The sequence below is a fragment of the Diadema antillarum genome, unplaced genomic scaffold (assembly GCF_040938485.1).
Source record: "Diadema antillarum isolate AM-2024a unplaced genomic scaffold, OU_Dant_1.0 seq00000498_RagTag, whole genome shotgun sequence".
Classification (NCBI taxonomy): Eukaryota; Metazoa; Echinodermata; class Echinoidea; order Diadematoida; family Diadematidae; genus Diadema; species Diadema antillarum.
The window spans coordinates 137,326-153,937 of record NW_027271457.1 but is presented as its reverse complement, the minus strand read 5'-3'; the positions used below and the strand labels follow the sequence as shown (position 1 = coordinate 153,937).

General features: G+C 38.0%; 1 protein-coding gene across 1 annotated transcript in view; it reads right to left on the bottom strand.

The window, feature by feature from the left end:
* The window catches only part of LOC139733838 (b(0,+)-type amino acid transporter 1-like), a 91,984-nt gene extending 76,197 nt beyond the window's left edge, over window positions 1–15,787 (bottom strand). The window contains exons 1-7 of the mRNA XM_071644644.1: window positions 15,571–15,787; window positions 12,591–12,836; window positions 11,518–11,643; window positions 9,393–9,498; window positions 8,479–8,523; window positions 7,137–7,260; window positions 6,066–6,169 (exon numbers count right to left, since the gene is read on the bottom strand). Of these exons, the coding sequence (XP_071500745.1) occupies window positions 6,066–6,169; window positions 7,137–7,260; window positions 8,479–8,523; window positions 9,393–9,498; window positions 11,518–11,643; window positions 12,591–12,836; window positions 15,571–15,787 (968 nt within the window). The remainder of the gene's footprint in view (window positions 1–6,065; window positions 6,170–7,136; window positions 7,261–8,478; window positions 8,524–9,392; window positions 9,499–11,517; window positions 11,644–12,590; window positions 12,837–15,570) is intronic.
* Window positions 15,788–16,612: the final 825 nt, after the last annotated feature.

Sequence of the window (16,612 nt, the reverse complement as noted above, 5' to 3'; positions counted from 1 at the left end):
TTGTTGAATGACATAAAAGGTGACATTTATATTAAGTCTTTCTTCTTACAGTGGCTAAATAATGGTGATGTTTCATGACAGGCGGCCGGGTTTAAAATGTTTGTAAAATGGTCAATACGTCCTTTTTGTATACCAGATCATTTCTTTCCCTCTTAATAGTCTAAGGTGCACTTCGAAGTAAATGATGACCAACAAAAGTCTTGTCTTGCAGTCCTCAATGTCAAATATTTTTGCTGCCGTTGATTAATTAGAAAGAATGCCGCTGACAGGGATTTAGCCGCAAACAGGAGCCTCTACGGTCGTAATCTAACTCACCTCAAAAAATTTCCTTCATTTATATTCGTCTTTGAATGATTTCGCACGGTTAACGCCATTGTCACGGTATTTTCTCACATTGAATATATGCAAAAGCGCAGAAAGTCAAGAGAATTTGGGTTTGTTATTTAATATGACACGAATTACTAATCGACATATGCATCGAATTCGTGACGAATTTGGGAGCGATAATCGAGATGATGTTAGACGGCAGTCCGTTTACCGTTTGTGATACCAGAGAATTTATCAGTGTACGAGTTAGAGAAAAATGTAAAAGAAAAAAAGAAATACTCTAGATTTTCGAATGTTCAACACGAGAAGACACTTTTACAAAATTATAATTTCTGTAGTGATGGCGAACGAAAACGAAACATCAACCACAACAAGTAGATTCACCAGTAGGCGTTCTTGCAAGACATCTTTTACGATGTCAATCGTATCATCTATTCAATTGAATCCTTTATTGTGTACAGCTGGGACCGTTTAATCAGGATCTTTGAATTAGACATGTTGATATCACTGCATTGAGATTGTTGATATTTAACAAATTAGATTTTTACCATGCTGAGAAGACTACAAGCAGCGGCATATGTTTACCGTGCCTCCGGCACCCATTTCACAATATAGATGTTTTATCACTTTACATGACGTCATGATATGCATGCTGAAAACGCACACGATTCCCCATTCCTAATACATGGGCACGCATGCAATGAAAATCTGACGCATATGGAATATGAAAAAAATCTTCCCGCAAACATTATTTTTCAGCCAAAAAAAAAAAAAAAAATCCTGATCAAACCTCTTTCCGAATCAATGCAATGGCCATGTACTTGAACAATTGGCGTGCCGACTAGTTGGATGCATTCTATATCGGTCCTTGAAGGACTAAACAAGAATTAAAAGTGAAGTATTCTTTTGACGAAAGTATTAGTGTGTCGCTACTGTTTCTTGATTTGCGGCAGGTTTTAACACTATTCTAATGACTTATCTGAATATTATTTCTTTGCTACACTCAGATTTAGTTTAAAAAGGGGATAAAGTTTGTCAATCAATTCTAACTGTCGATCAAGTTCCCAATCTCGGGCAGGGCTCAGCATAACTGGATTCGGGAGTGTCTTATGAGAAATGTGAAGTAAACAGGGGAGCGGCTGCAATCAGGTGACTCCACGGTCATAAGAAATAAACGTTTATTCTAAATTTAACTTACTTCGATAAAAGTTTTACATTCCCATTATTGTACCTCGATCAAATGATCTTGGTCACGTAATTATTATGGAGAATAGTTCATAAGTGTACAAGAAGATATTTCCACTACAGAATTGAAACACACACACAATAAACTTGAAATAGCTTTATGCTGGCTTTTGTTAATACATTGCAGATGGTGAAGACATTTTGGACATTTTCGACATTATAGCCTACAATAAGTGAAAAAAAAATTACATCGATATTCGCCACTTGATATACCTTGGGCAAGGTAAACACAATACCACTTAATTCTCCACTTGGGACTGATAATTTGTAGAAACTACTTCAAATCTGTATCTTTGTTAAAACTCATATTACAGCAGTTTGGTTTTACAAGGTGATAAAATGTAGTATAGTGTTTCACTTTTGAAAGCATATATCGATATCAGTTTCGTTAAGATTTTCTTATAGATCCTCTACGTGTTCAATACTGTGAGTCAAATCACCTCCCTGGAATTTGAGAACATGTAGCTGACAGAGTTAAGATTGCCAATAGGCACTTTTGCGATAGACTCTTCTTCAATCTGTTTGCTAAAAAAAAAAAAATCCTTCCAAGAATGGGAATCTTGAGTGTGATTTTAAAACATATGCTGTGAAAACTAATGGAATGAATTGGGACTTCTTGATTTCGTCGTGGACGTGGCCGTCCAGGAAATGACGTCATCTTAAGGAAGTTCGCATGCTCCAGTCTCGCCAGCACGTCCAACGCAAGAATCGTGAACGGCGTCCAAGGATTTCACGTCCCCTAGATTCATGACGTGATGACGTCATCGCGTAGCGCAACCAATCGCCAGCCCGCTGGAGGGGACGGGGGGCATGACGTCATAGCAGTATGTCGCGAACGGCGTGCACTGAAAATCGAAATGGTGATAAAACCTTGACCGCGGACGTGACGAGTGCACCGCAGCCATTTACAGTCGTTCTCGTACGAGACTGGCGGCCACGTTCACACAATCAAAAAGTCCTTATTACCTGGAGGAGAGACGTCTTCGACGTTCGAAATATTTTTCCTATAATAGTAGACACAAACACAGTTTTCAAACACAATCACAAAATCACAGTGGCTCTGGAAACTTCTAAAACTTTCAGACAAGGTAAGATGCAGTTTTGTCATTATGGCATTTTAATGTGCAACCGTGTGAAATTTGTCACACGGTATTCAATAAAAAGGGAAAGGAAAGTTTAGCGACAGAAAACGTTTACCCCTCTTTAGTTGTTAGAAAAAAAAATGAAGTTAATTGCCTCACGAGTGACGATATAGCAAGCCCTATGTGAGACAAAATACCATGGATTTCCTGTGGGGTTGTTTTTAAGACTAGTGGTCACTTTTTACCGACGCCTATTTCTGGAGATGGAGATCGAAATGAATCACAGCGACGGGAATTGACAAATGTTGATAGTCAAATCTACTTCATAGAGTATACATATTTCGATTTAGGAGGGCCTATGAAAAGACGTTCTTTCCCTGTCCTGAAGTGTGTTCGTGCATCGCGTTTGTTTCAAACGATGTCCACTGCACAACGGCAAAGCTGGACTTTGCATCTTTTGAATATTTACTTTTATTTATTCATTATGACTCAATGATGAGCTAGCTGAAAGCAGGCATGCCTTTTACTAGACGAAGTATACGCACATGAGTTATACAATGTTATAACATTCTGTACTTCGAGGTCTGGCGCGGTAGTTTAATAATGGGTTTATTGTTGGAGTTCTGCAAAATAGTATCTTTTAGATTGTGTGAACACGGAAGGCAGCCCGAAAGTGCGAGCCAACCGTTCCCGGCGACTCCCGTCTACGCCAGAGCAAAACCATTTTAAATTTCAGTCAACGGTGAGTACGAGTCCGACATATGTGGTGACGTATAATATCGTCATGCTAAATACAAGCTGCGCACGCTGCCCGTCCTCAATCTGGGAGGACGTGAATCCGTCGAGGACGCGTTCTTGATACTTGCGACGGACGTGCCAGAAACTCTGGAACATGCGCAGTACCATGAAATGACGTCATCACGTCGCAGTCCACGACCTGGATGCGAAATCTAAAAGTCCCTAATGTTTCTGGACATCAGCCGTGGTAAAATGATCTTCATACTTCGGAGCTTCTCTGCCTGAAACGGTGAGTCTTCAAAAATAGAGTGAATGCATTAATTTGTAGGATTCGGCAAATTCTTCAATAGTCTTTTTGTTCATTGATGTATCTTTAAATCAATTCGAACAAAACAAATGGGGCACAGAGTTATAATTTTCTACGAGAGTATGTGTGTTCAGAGTCACGTGTATCACTTAATTAATGTGAACATAGAGCCGCCTGATTGTAGTTCACAAAAGGGAAAAAAAATGTTCTCAACTTCATCCGTCTATTCTATCCATTATCGTACGGAGAAAAGTTAGACCATTTCCCCACAATCACAAAACTCGTATGTATTAAGATTACGGTTTCGCTATCTCGTTTTTGTAATGAATTGCACTGCCAAACGAAATTCACGACATAGGTTAATGACATTACAGGGCATAGTTAAAGAAGTAAGAACGGTAAGTCTCATGCTGATTTCGGACACTTATCGATAGTAGCATGCAGGCTTGCCTTTAACATGAGCCTCTCATCTTTAGCGATACAATGATTTGGGAGAAAAAAAAATGTTTTATACCTATGCATATATAATTTTGTTTCATATTCTCTTGTAACTGTGTTTGGGAAAAAGTGATATTGGAGATAAATTTGATTTGAATTGAATACATGCAACATTATGAGATTGACGTTGGGAACATAACAAATGCAAAAAGGAACATAGTGTGTACCAGATTTACCTTTGGATGTGGGTAAAATGTAAATTAATACTTTACATTTGACTATGAAATGTGGAAAGGGGATCTTCGGCTTCCTTACTAGTTCGATGAAATGAGAATGGTAATTTTTGAATGACAATTCTTAGGATAACGAACAAAAGCGAAACATCAATAACAAAAGCGTAGAACTACTAGTCTGCGGTAAGTTATCATTACTTCAGGCTAATGTTCATGTTTTTTTGTTTATGAAGTCATAGTTTTGCTTCATATACTGACATAATATCGAGACCACACAATTTTCAATGATTTGCATTTGGGTTTAGCACAGGTATTCTGCGAAAGTAGGGTTTTTCCTCAGCTAAAAAAGAATCCCCAGAGCGGCATCTATGTGCCGTGTCGCCGGCACTGAATTTACAACATGGATTTTGTAATGACGTCACACAGTGCGTTCTGAAAACGCGCACACTTTCCCATGCCCAATGCACGCAAACGCATGCGCTGGCCACCTGTCGCATATCGAGAACAAAGGATCTTCCCAAAAACATTATTTTAGGACAAAAAAAAATATAAGGCACAAGTTTTCCCAATCACGTTTGATCATGAAATTATTGTCTCTTTCTATTTTTCATGGAAATAGCTCATTGCTAAATTCCTTGACGTTCGCTGGAGATTGTGACAACTTATAAATGTTGGAGCTTTCATTTCACAATGATTTTATAACATAGAAGTGACTTTGTTGATTTGCGGCCTATCTTCACAATTTGAACTCCCTATTCAAATACCTTCTCTTTGTTTTGTTTATAATTTTTGTTTTGTTCAAAGCTTATTTGTAAATCAAAAAAAAAAATCGTTGTTAAGCATACTCCGAGTACAAATGTTTGCTTTTTGGGGTTGTTGAAGAATAGTGACGCCGGCAGGAAACCAGACGCAAATCGGAGACACGACGGTCATCATCCTATAGGCTAATTTTGCGCCATATAGCCTGCGTTTTTATATCTTGTGTACATCTCATTTTAATTCATTGCATCAGTATGATACTTAAAAGTCAGAGAGAGACGGCATTCCTCCATGGCATTCATTAAAAAAACATAAACAAACAAAGTAATAACGCCTACGTTTTATAAGACATACGACCTAAATTCGGGAAGTTCAGCCGGATCGTGCCTTTACAGGTTCACTGACGGTAAGCCAACATTAATTGTTCTAGTCTTGATGTTCTGAATTTTACATGGAAACGGGGGCTATTTTCTAGCTTAATACCTGATACCTAATCACGATACCTAATACTGAAAACCGATATCACGCACTATGTTTCGCCGCGGTAAAAACGGGGAGAGCATGAACTTTCAGCCATGTTGTAAAGAATCCTCAAAGTTTGCGAACCCTCTGTCTTTGGTTATTTTTCGATTTGTAAGGGATGCATTATGATTGAATGGATTCGGGGAGTTTGCAACATTGCCTCAGTTTGAAAAAAAAGAGGAGCACTTCGGTAATTCGTTATATCAAAACAATTTGGCAGGTCAAAAAAAAGAGAAAAACAATAGAAATAAAGAAAGGCTAAGTGAATGAAAGACAATATCACTATCATATAATAAGGCCATTCAAAACTTTGCACGGATAAAGAGACGATTTTTTTTTTTAAGGAGGAAGGGAGAGAATAACATGAAATAAACGAGCTAATTCAAATAACATTAATATTACAGTTCGTCTTACCTTCCAGCTGTAAAGAGACTTGCGTTGGCTGCACCGAATGTAGATATGCACACACCAACAGGCACAATCCATGCAAAAATTCCCATGGTTCGTTGCGCGAAGGTCTAAAACGCAGGAAAGGAAAAAAAAAAAACAACAACCCACAAATGTTATTTCAACTCGCGTTTCAAAATGCATGAATTTACCTACGTTACTACGTAACAAAAAAAAAAGATTATTATTATGAGATTTAGGGCTAAATCTATTCTTCTCGTGAAGTGCTGTGATCCACGCTTTCCTAGTGTATTGAAGTACAACGATTCACTTGGTGTCCTCAGTCTGAAATTATTATATTGTTATTTTGACATACACTATGATATTACGATTCTATACGTTGAAGATGTTTGCTAATGTGCTGCCTTATGTTGGCTAGAAAGGCCGAAGGAGCATAGCTGAATGATATAATTGGGTTGTCACTCTGTACAGAGACTCCCACGCCCACTGACTGTCCACGGTTTTGGTTGAAGGCGTTTCCAACAACCCCGCGCGGCGGAAATATGAAAGAACCGCCTATTTGCTCCTTAACGCAATAATTGCACGTTCACAAAAGACAGTTAATCGGTGCGTCCGGAGCGAAACCATGCAATTAATCCTCCAAAGCACCTCAGTGAACAGAATTGTCAAACCTATTGAAAGTTTGACTGTCAAATGCCTGTTTCTTTTCTTCTTCGTTGTCTTCTTCTTTCTATCGGCATATCAAGAGTGGTCAGGTCAGGGGAGAGGGAATACAAGCCGGGCAACAGTCGGGGTTTCTTGGCTATAAACGAAGATGTAACAACAGTTTTCCTCTGCATTACCACTTTTTCCTTTTCAGTGCGATCGCTAACTTGTACATTGTTTGGTTGTTGTTGTTGTTGATGATGATGTTGTTGCTTGTGGTTTCCTGTTTTTGTTTTTTCTTCGTGTTTGCTTTAAAAAACAGACGGCACATTAAAATATTATGATTTATGTTAAAGGAGAACAATATCTTGCAATGTCTTGCAAAAATAAAATTTTCGACAAAATGGACCTACTAATGACCAATGAACTTACAATGGCAACGGCTTTTGATACCATGAGTTCCGCTGGTGTGATGACAGTGAAGTAGGCGATATTGACGACGATATAAATCAGTGTCACGACTGGAATTCCTATCATGACGGCCAGAGGGAGGTTTCTGATAATTAAATAAATATACAAATAGATAGAAAAAAAACACGATTGAATAAAGACATGTACTTTGCTAAAAGTACATGGTGAAATAAACGTAAATCGATAAATTCATAATATAAATAGTATTTATGATCGATAAAAATCTATAGTAGATATCAAAAGTTATTTACAGTAGATTTAAAGAAATATATATACGGAGACTGATAAAGAAAGAAAGACAAGAGGTAAAGTAGACAGTACAAAATAACTGTATAGATAATGATTAAATATGAAATGTAGTCCTGAAAGGGGAGAAAGGAATGAAGAATTACTCGTGTATATTTTATTGTACCTTTTCTCCTACCACCCCCCCCCCCATTTGTGTACATGAGTCAGGACTAAACTTTCGATCATTACTCTTACGCTCCCGCAGCTCTTTCCGTCTGCAGTCCATCCGAACCCTTGATTGTCAGTCTATTCTTTCTTACAACTCTGCCTGTTTTCTTATTCCGCCGTCTCTATATTACGTGATATTAGGCCTTGCACATTACAACTTCAAATTCCAGTTCACCGTTGCCCCTTAATGCTCAATATTTGTCTTCCTTACACTCTCTATATCTCGCTTCCCTCCTCCACCGATTCTCCTCATTTTAGGCTCTTATTTCCCCCAAGCAACAGTCCCTACAAGCAGTGACAAGGATTACATTTACGTGGTGTTACTATCGACTTTATCCACGCTGTCTTTGCAATAAAAAGCTGTATACTTTGCAATTACATGGAACGTGTTCTGATTGATATTTGATGATGTCGCTTGAATAGTAACATGTAAATCGAAACAACTAAGACAATGAATATCAATGCAGTTTCAACCGATGTGTGATTGTACTTTTTTGTGATATCTAAATATTTTCCCCATCCATACGATCCTGGAAAAATATCAATAATATTATATCAATATATCCATATATTAATTGTAATACATATAGATATGTTACTTGTAAAGCGCATTTGTAAAGCGTATTTCCAAGTCTGAAATGCGCTATACTAATGTTAGAAATTTGCTGTTATTATCATTATTATTATTATCATTATTATTATTATCATTATTATCATTGTTTGATAAAAGAACAATTGTGCTATATCAAGTTCAATAAGAAGATACCCATTTATTATGGTAATGTTGGCCGGTGAGATTTCCGACTAGTTTAAAGTGTACACATCCACAAGAAGTTAATACGTTTACCTTCGAGGATTCTTCAATTCTTCTGTCAGCGAATTGAGATATGTCCTGTGTGGGTTAATGTAAATGCCGCATTAGAAACTAAAATAATTGGTCGTGTGTGCAGAACTTTCCCAAGGTGACACAAAGACATACTTTCTGTAGGTAACTTCATTTGGGTTTGCCCTAACCATCGGGCAAAAAAAAAAAGAAATTGAATAATGACGATGCCATTGAGAAAAGATTATTGCCGATGCCATTGAGAAAAGATTATTGCCGATGTAGGCCTGTGGGTAGAAAGAATGTTGCATTTGGTTTACTTTCCTCGTTATGTCTCTGTCTCTTATTCTCAAGGCAACAAAGAAAACCTACCGACTTTAGACAAATTGAGTATTTGTAATAATAACACTTGACACTGTAACATTGTCATCGTATCAAGATATTCTTCCCACAGAACAAATCTTACAGTGCAGTGCAGTGTTGGTTGACGTGAGGATTCCGGTTTTAAGCTTTTGCTAGATGCTTAGAAACCATTTTATAGAATGTTAAAAAGCATTCTTATTCTAATAGGAATTCAACATTTGTTTTCTGATGAAAATCGGTTTTTGAAACGGCTGAGATATCTAGACAGAAAATAAACCAAAGCGGTCATAATAAAAGGTTTTTTCCCCACATTTTATTAGGATCGCTCTTGCTTGGATATTTCAGCCATTTCATGGCCAATTTTTATTAAATAAACTTTGATTTCAATTGTATGCTCTTTCATACTTTATAAGAGGTTTCTTATTATCTCAAGTAAAAAAAAAAAAAAAAAAAAAATATATATATATATATATATATATATAATAAAAAAAAACAATGGAAACATGAAGCCTCAGCTCAACCGATACTGTACCTTCCAATTAAACAGTAGATTGAAACGAAATGATAGAACTTACCATCCCTCATAAGCCCAAAGTCCTTGGTAAAACGCCAGAGCATAAGAGGACACATCCGGGGCACTGCCCTTGAACGACTCCGAAGGAACGAGCAAGTTTGTCTCTCCTGCAAACACAGCAGCATGCAAGTGACACTGTACGTCAGTATTAACTATATTATGTAATCGCTACCTAATGCTGTTACAAAATATGCACTGTTAAAGGGGCATTCCAGACGATTTTCATAATTTCACATCATGTAGTTTGTTTGTTTGTTTGTTTGTTTTTATTTCTGCATTCAGTCAGATACAATTTGAATACAAACTTCCAAAAGTACAAAGACAAAGAATAACAAGTGCAGTGAAATAAATCGATAACAGTACATAAATAGATACACATAGGTGATTACATTGAGCAATGTAGATACATAGAAACATAAATTAAGATATACAGTATTTTTCAGTAAACAACAGAGATCATTGAATGCAGGAGACCACCATCGTAAGCGGTTACTACCGAGCTTGAAATGGATGGAGGCCTCACATCATGTAGTACATAATATCAACAGCTCCATTTGTATTGTGAAATGTATTTTGGTTCTTGAGCAGAGAAACCATATTTTGAAAAACCTTAAACAAATTACACTGAACAAGGATGATGACATAGTAGGCTCACATATTTCAGAAATGTAGCAGTGTAATTCCATTACAATACCGCCTGCTTGCGATTTCACCTGTGTATAATCTATGCATGCCTTCTTTTGTGCTGCTTCCATGAGGCCCAACTCATGCATTTTTATGGTTGACCTGCCATGTCATCATCCGTTTTCATTGCAATTTCTTATAAATTCCAAATATATTCTTGTTCTTCATCTCAATTATCATAAATTCTGAAACTCTGTCCTCAGTATAACTATAAAAGAATCTATTGTTCAAATATAAAAATCTGAAGGTCGCCTTTAATGACATTATTGCCAATAATATCATTTTCTCTGTACGCTCAAATTTGACTATACTTTGTACATTGTCAAGGCCTACTGTGTCTAAGTAACCGGATATTGAAAATTGATTTGTGAAGGCCTACATTGTGAAAAAAAGCTAAGAAACACTATTGCATCGGTGCAAACCTGGTAAACTGGACAAAGAACATTATCGTGATTATCATAATTCTTATCTACGATGTTGATCAAGACTGAAAGACATGTAAGTTCGTCACACTCTAAAAATGAAATGGTAAATTCACATTGTGACCCCTTCAACAACCTGTTGTTAAATGTTAAATTTAACACTCAAACAGCTGAAAGGGGACCTCCGGATGATTTTCAGACTTTAAAATTTGAACAACTATGAATTAGTTAAACTGAGTACAGAGTTTCAAAATTCATAGTGATTGGAATGAGGAATGAGTATGTTTTTTCACAATTTATATCAAATTGCAATGAACAAGGACGATGACAAGGCAGTCTCACCATAAGAATGCATGAGTTGGAGCTCAAGGAAGCAGAACAAAAGAAGAAGGCATACATAGATTCTTCACAGGTGAACTTTGAACAAGGACGATGACAAGGCAATGTGCAGTCTCACCATAAGAATGCATGAGTTGGAGCTCAAGGAAGCAGAACAAAAGAAGAAGGCATACATAGATTCCTCACAGGTGAACTTGTTGATCAAGCAGTATCGTAATGGAATCACACTGCTACATTTCTGAAATATGTGAGGCTCTGATGTCATCAACACTGTTCAGTGTAATTTATTTAAGATTTTTCTCTGCTCAAGAACCACAATAAATTCCACGAATCTATACATGAAGCTGTCGATTTATGTACTACATGATGTGAAATTATGAAAATCATCTGGAATGCCCCTTTAATGTAACACTCAAAATATTGATCTACATTTTGACCTACACTTTGAGGGTTGAATTTAATATTATTGTACCAAAATAGAAGTTGGCGGAACGACAAATCTTCTAATGTTGAAATACCAGTCAATCCTCATTCTTTATTGCATAGTACAATTTGAAGTGTGTTGACTACAGTGTGTAAGGTCTTAATTTAGAGGTGTAAAGTTTTATTTTGTGCTGTGTGTCTAGAATGCTTCATAGTATTGACTTAATGCAAACTCCTCTAGCACTATACATTACCCACCTCGTGCAATGTTAACAAATCCAATTGCAATGATGATAAAACATAGAAGTGTCTTGGCGATCGTGAAGACAATATTCAGCTGGTTGGCCGCTTTCACACTGTACGAATTGATGAATGTCAACAACACTGAAAAGGAAAAGTGGCAAATTTCAGATACTATTCAGACAAAGAGCACAAGTTTAGTTTTACGGATTTTCCATTTTCTATCTATTGAACTCGGTCGACTGCATGATTGCTGTCTTGAACAATCTATAATCAATGATAATTATTTGCGTTTGGGTTTTATCTGTCATCTATAATTATGGTTACAAGACCGAAAAAGGATACGTGCGCCATATGCACCATCATACAAAATAAAGCGTAAAATCTAATAGTAAAACGATACCGAAATGATATGATGTTGTGTTAGATCAAAACAGAATGCGTGCACATCATTAAGTATTATTAAGGCTGCGTTCACATAGAAGTATTCGGTATTCGCTATTCGCTATTCGCTATTCGCTATTCGGGCACCGAGTTCACTATCACCCGCACCGTCAACTCACCATCCCATGCAGTGAGGATTTCTTCCTCCTACATCCCAGCAAATCTTATTAACAATTTCTAAACTGTATCAGAATGTCAGTCTACATGCTTATTTTTGCTAAAGGGCAGATCCAGACCAAAATTGTCATTATTTCATAAACGAGAGACGGTATACGCTGCAAGAAAATCGAACAAGCTCAATTCCCACTTTGCTATAATATTCGCAGCTATTCGGTACTTTCGAATAGTGCCCTCTTATGTGAACCGGTGTGAGGAAATCCTATCGTTCGATTCAAGCTATTCGCGTGCCCTCGAAAACTAGCCCCGAATACCCGAATAGTATACTTCTATGTGAACGCAGCCTTATGATTGCATTCTACCTTTGGCCATTTTCCTTTATGTTCAACACTGTTCAAATGGAGAAATCTCTTTGCCCATTTGTTTCCTAAATCATAAAAGAATAGTAGAATGTGGCTGTCATCATTATGTCATAATCACTATGATGGTAACGTTGATTGGACGATAGTAGGGCCTACTGGTATACTCACGCAGAGCGAGGATGGCGAACAGTTTGGCCACGCCCTCTTTCTCCACACATTCACCCGGCACGGTGTACTCGGCTGTATAAGTGCCGAAGACGAGACAGAGAATAGCCACTGTGGCGGGACGGATGATGAATACGAAGGTCCAGGAGAACAGAAATGCGGGCAAATCGCCCAAACTCGCCAAAAGGTAGGCGTAGTCCCCGCCGGACTTCGGAATCATCGTACCGAGTTCAGCGTAGCAGAGACAGCCTGTCGAAGAAAAGACACAGAAACAATTCACGTCTTTGAAATGTACAAGTCTATCTCCTACCTGATTGTGACAAGTAGGCCATTCTATATCTAAAGAAAAAAAAATAAACAGTTTTGTTTGAAGGGTAAGGATGCAGTAATGTGTATCCATAAACGCTATCGCACGTATAGAATCGAAAGAAAAGCCGAAAAATACCCCCCAAAATAATAACATTTCCGGAATCCTGTAACCCGAGTTCCTTGCATATCCAGTAGGCATGTATGTGCCGACTTGTTCATCGTCAAAGGGGAGAATTCAACTCGGATATCAATGTTCCTTGAACGAATGCAGAATTACCACTAGTACATATCAGTACAGTTTTAGGAGATTCGAACGCTCCGTTCACAGGTTGTACTTTTTAGAAATTCAGGATCCGTCATTGCTCAATAGGCGTTTTCACATCAGCCCGATAAAAATCCAAGCTCGAGATATTTTCCAATTTCCCAAGTCAGAAAATAGCGCGCTATTTCGAAACATCGGGCTGATGTGAAAACGCCTAATGAGGCTACGACGCTAACGATAGATATTTGAGTGGGCAACAGTATAAAGTATAAGATATTCGAGTTCCACAAGATTTTGTTGTTTTGTTTTCAATCATTGAAAGGTATAATACACCTTTCGCAGACTTGTAACTTGACATAGCTATGCCTATATGTGGGAGAAATTTTTTCTTCCTGGCTTCTGGAACAATTAGATTTGTAAGGCAAAATTCATGAAAGCAGACCGAGTCATCCTCGCCCGAGTCAAAGTTAATTAGACAGGACAAATCTTCAATTCAATTCAATTCATTCATTTTTCATTCTTCTTTTTCCAACAAAACATAACGCATGATATATTTGGAATTACATCATAAACATAAACATTCGACTTTGTAAAAGATAAATGATACAAATAAACAAAAGAATGCATACTGGCAAAAAAAGTCCAAAGTTATGCTTCAGTTGAGAAAAAAAAAGAACTGAGAGGTCCACTAAAAAGTAAGCTTGTATGTTGTGAACCACTCAAAAAATGAACAAACTTATGAATTACTTATTAACAAATACTTATCACAGATATAATTTACGACAGAACGGAACAAGACAGGAGAAATACAAAAGACATGACACGACTTGACAAAAAAGACGGAAAGAATGGAGAGAGCGAAAGGAAAAGAAAAAAAGAGAACTTAAGAGATCTTAACTCGGCTTACCCCCCCCCCCCCCACCTTTAATAAGGCAGGAAAAAATGGTGTAATTTTTCTTCGATTTAGCTACTTTTTTATGTGAGGTTAATGCGAGGTTGACTATAAGTAATGTGGTATTCGCATAATATTTCCTTTAGCATCATTCTTGTGATGGCGGGAGTCTGAAAGCAAGAGACAATACGGCTTAAGGCTGGAGAGAACTTTATACGAAACTATCTTTCGATCTCTCTCTCTCTCTCTCTCTCTCTCTCTCTCTCTTTCTCTCTCCTTTTTCTGTTAGTGATTGGATCACTATCCTGTTTAATGATAGCCTTCTTATGAAGGACCTTATATAATAATTATCATCTTGGTGCAACCAGAGACTCAGGCCCGAATTCACGAAGGTGCTTCAAATTAAACCATAGTTTAAACCATGGACAGAAACCATAGTTTAAACCATGGACAAAAACCATGGAGCGCCAAGTGTTGCACGGAATATTTCGTTACAAAATTGATCATCTCTTCGACAAAATGACCGTTTCGTTAATGAAATTATCATTTCGTGGACAAAATTTTCATTTAGTTAAAAAATTCTGTCATTTCGTTACAAACTTTCGTTACAAAAATCATTTCATCGACGGAATGACTGATTTCATAACGAAATATTCCATGCGACACTTGGCGCTCCATGGTTTTTGCCGATGGTTTAAGCCATGGTTTCATTGTACCACCTTCGTGAATCTGGGCCTCATTGTGCACTCAAGGACTATCCAGACTGCAGAGATTGTCTAGTAACACCAAGAATGTGTCATGCCGATCGAGATATTCCCACAGTCGCAAGAGTTCTATGATGTAGTTCCACCATCTCACCCACCAATTGCCCACATTTGTGTTGTTTGGAACCGTCTTTTGTTTCTTTGTTACTGTACAATGTTTACCATTCATTGGTAATGTTACATAAACAAAAACATCAATGGAAAATCATTTACATTTAAGCCTCTTTTTGGGGGATGATTGTTCTTCTTGAATGAGTAATATTTGTAAGGCTCTTAATTTCCCATGAAATTCGTACATCTGTGTCTGTTTAGTAACACAATGGAGAAAATTAGAATGCTACCTTGGATTTTCTCGGTGTTTGTGTCTCATCGGTAATTCCTTGAATGCAGCTCTGATTTTGCGCATATTTGGTAAATTTATCGTGTTCCATCTTATCTTTCTGATATGGATTATGGGCCCTATAGGGTAGTAATGAATTGAAGTTCAGCGGGGCTTTAATGATAGCGAGGTTTCGATCTACAACGCCAGCGCTATAGACGACGCAGCCTCACGGGTTGAGCAACGGAATCAGCTTCCTCGCGCATGTGCATGACACCATTCTTAGCCCAATAGCGTTGTCATTAGCGTTCGCGTTGCCGGTGAAAAGCTAGTTAGTGACAAGACGAGAATGTCCGCACGCAGAGTATCCCGAGCTAGGTGGGATCAGGGAGGTGAGGGGGGAACATGTCAACAGATATCAACAGACCGGTTTTTACCTGTCACTACCAGAAGCCCACAGAGGAGCCAGACCACGAGACTCATGCCGACGCTCTCCGTCTCCCGGAGGACACCGACCGGCGACACAAAGATGCCCGAACCGATCATCCCGCCGATCACGAAGGCGATGCCGCCAACGAGCCCGACCTCGCGTTTGAGTTTGACATCGCCGTCGACGTTGCCGTTCTGGTCGGCTTTGTGAATTTTACCAGACATAGCAGATGCTGTTCACCTGTACCCCCGCCAATCTCCCGGTAAAGCGTGTACTGTGTAGGGAGGAGCCCCGGGCCATAAAGTACTGTCGAATTGATGTTGCATGAGTCGTCTGCTAAAACGAGTGCTGTAGCCAGTGTATGAAACCCTGTCCTGTATTGCCACAAAAATACAGATTAGAGTGGAAAAATTCAATAGCGAAATGAGATGCCATCAGTTCAATATGTTGACTGGAATTCCTTTGAATAATCTCCCTTGAATAATGATGATCACTCAAGCATTTTGGGCTATTCTCAGGTAAATGTTTATGCAGAATTATTATGGTGTGTGCATACTTATGAAACGTGGAGTCACAGAGACTGGTATTTCCAGCCAGCTAGGTCAGAATGCCAATGAAGCATGATCACCTGGTTTCATGTTTCGTGAATGTGATTTGTGTTCATTAAAGGAAATCAAAACCCACAGAACAGTGTGGATAGAGTGAGAGCAGCAACATTAGTATAACACATCAGTGGAAGTTTAAGGAAAATCTGACAATCGATGCAAAAGTTATTGATTTTAAAAGTTTTAGCGTCGTAATCACTGGATAAGGAGACTACTAGAGTTCATGACGTCATGTTTGGACAACAATAACACAATGATACAACAATACAATATTAATATAAAGAGAATTCCACAAAAATTCATTTTTCATGAAAATTACACATTCCATCAACTTGATACTGACATAAAAGGATAGTAGTTATTCCCTCTACTTCCTGAAGAAGATTTGTCAAGTAGTCTCCTTTTACAGTATCCAGTGGTTCCAACACCAAAACTTTGAAAATG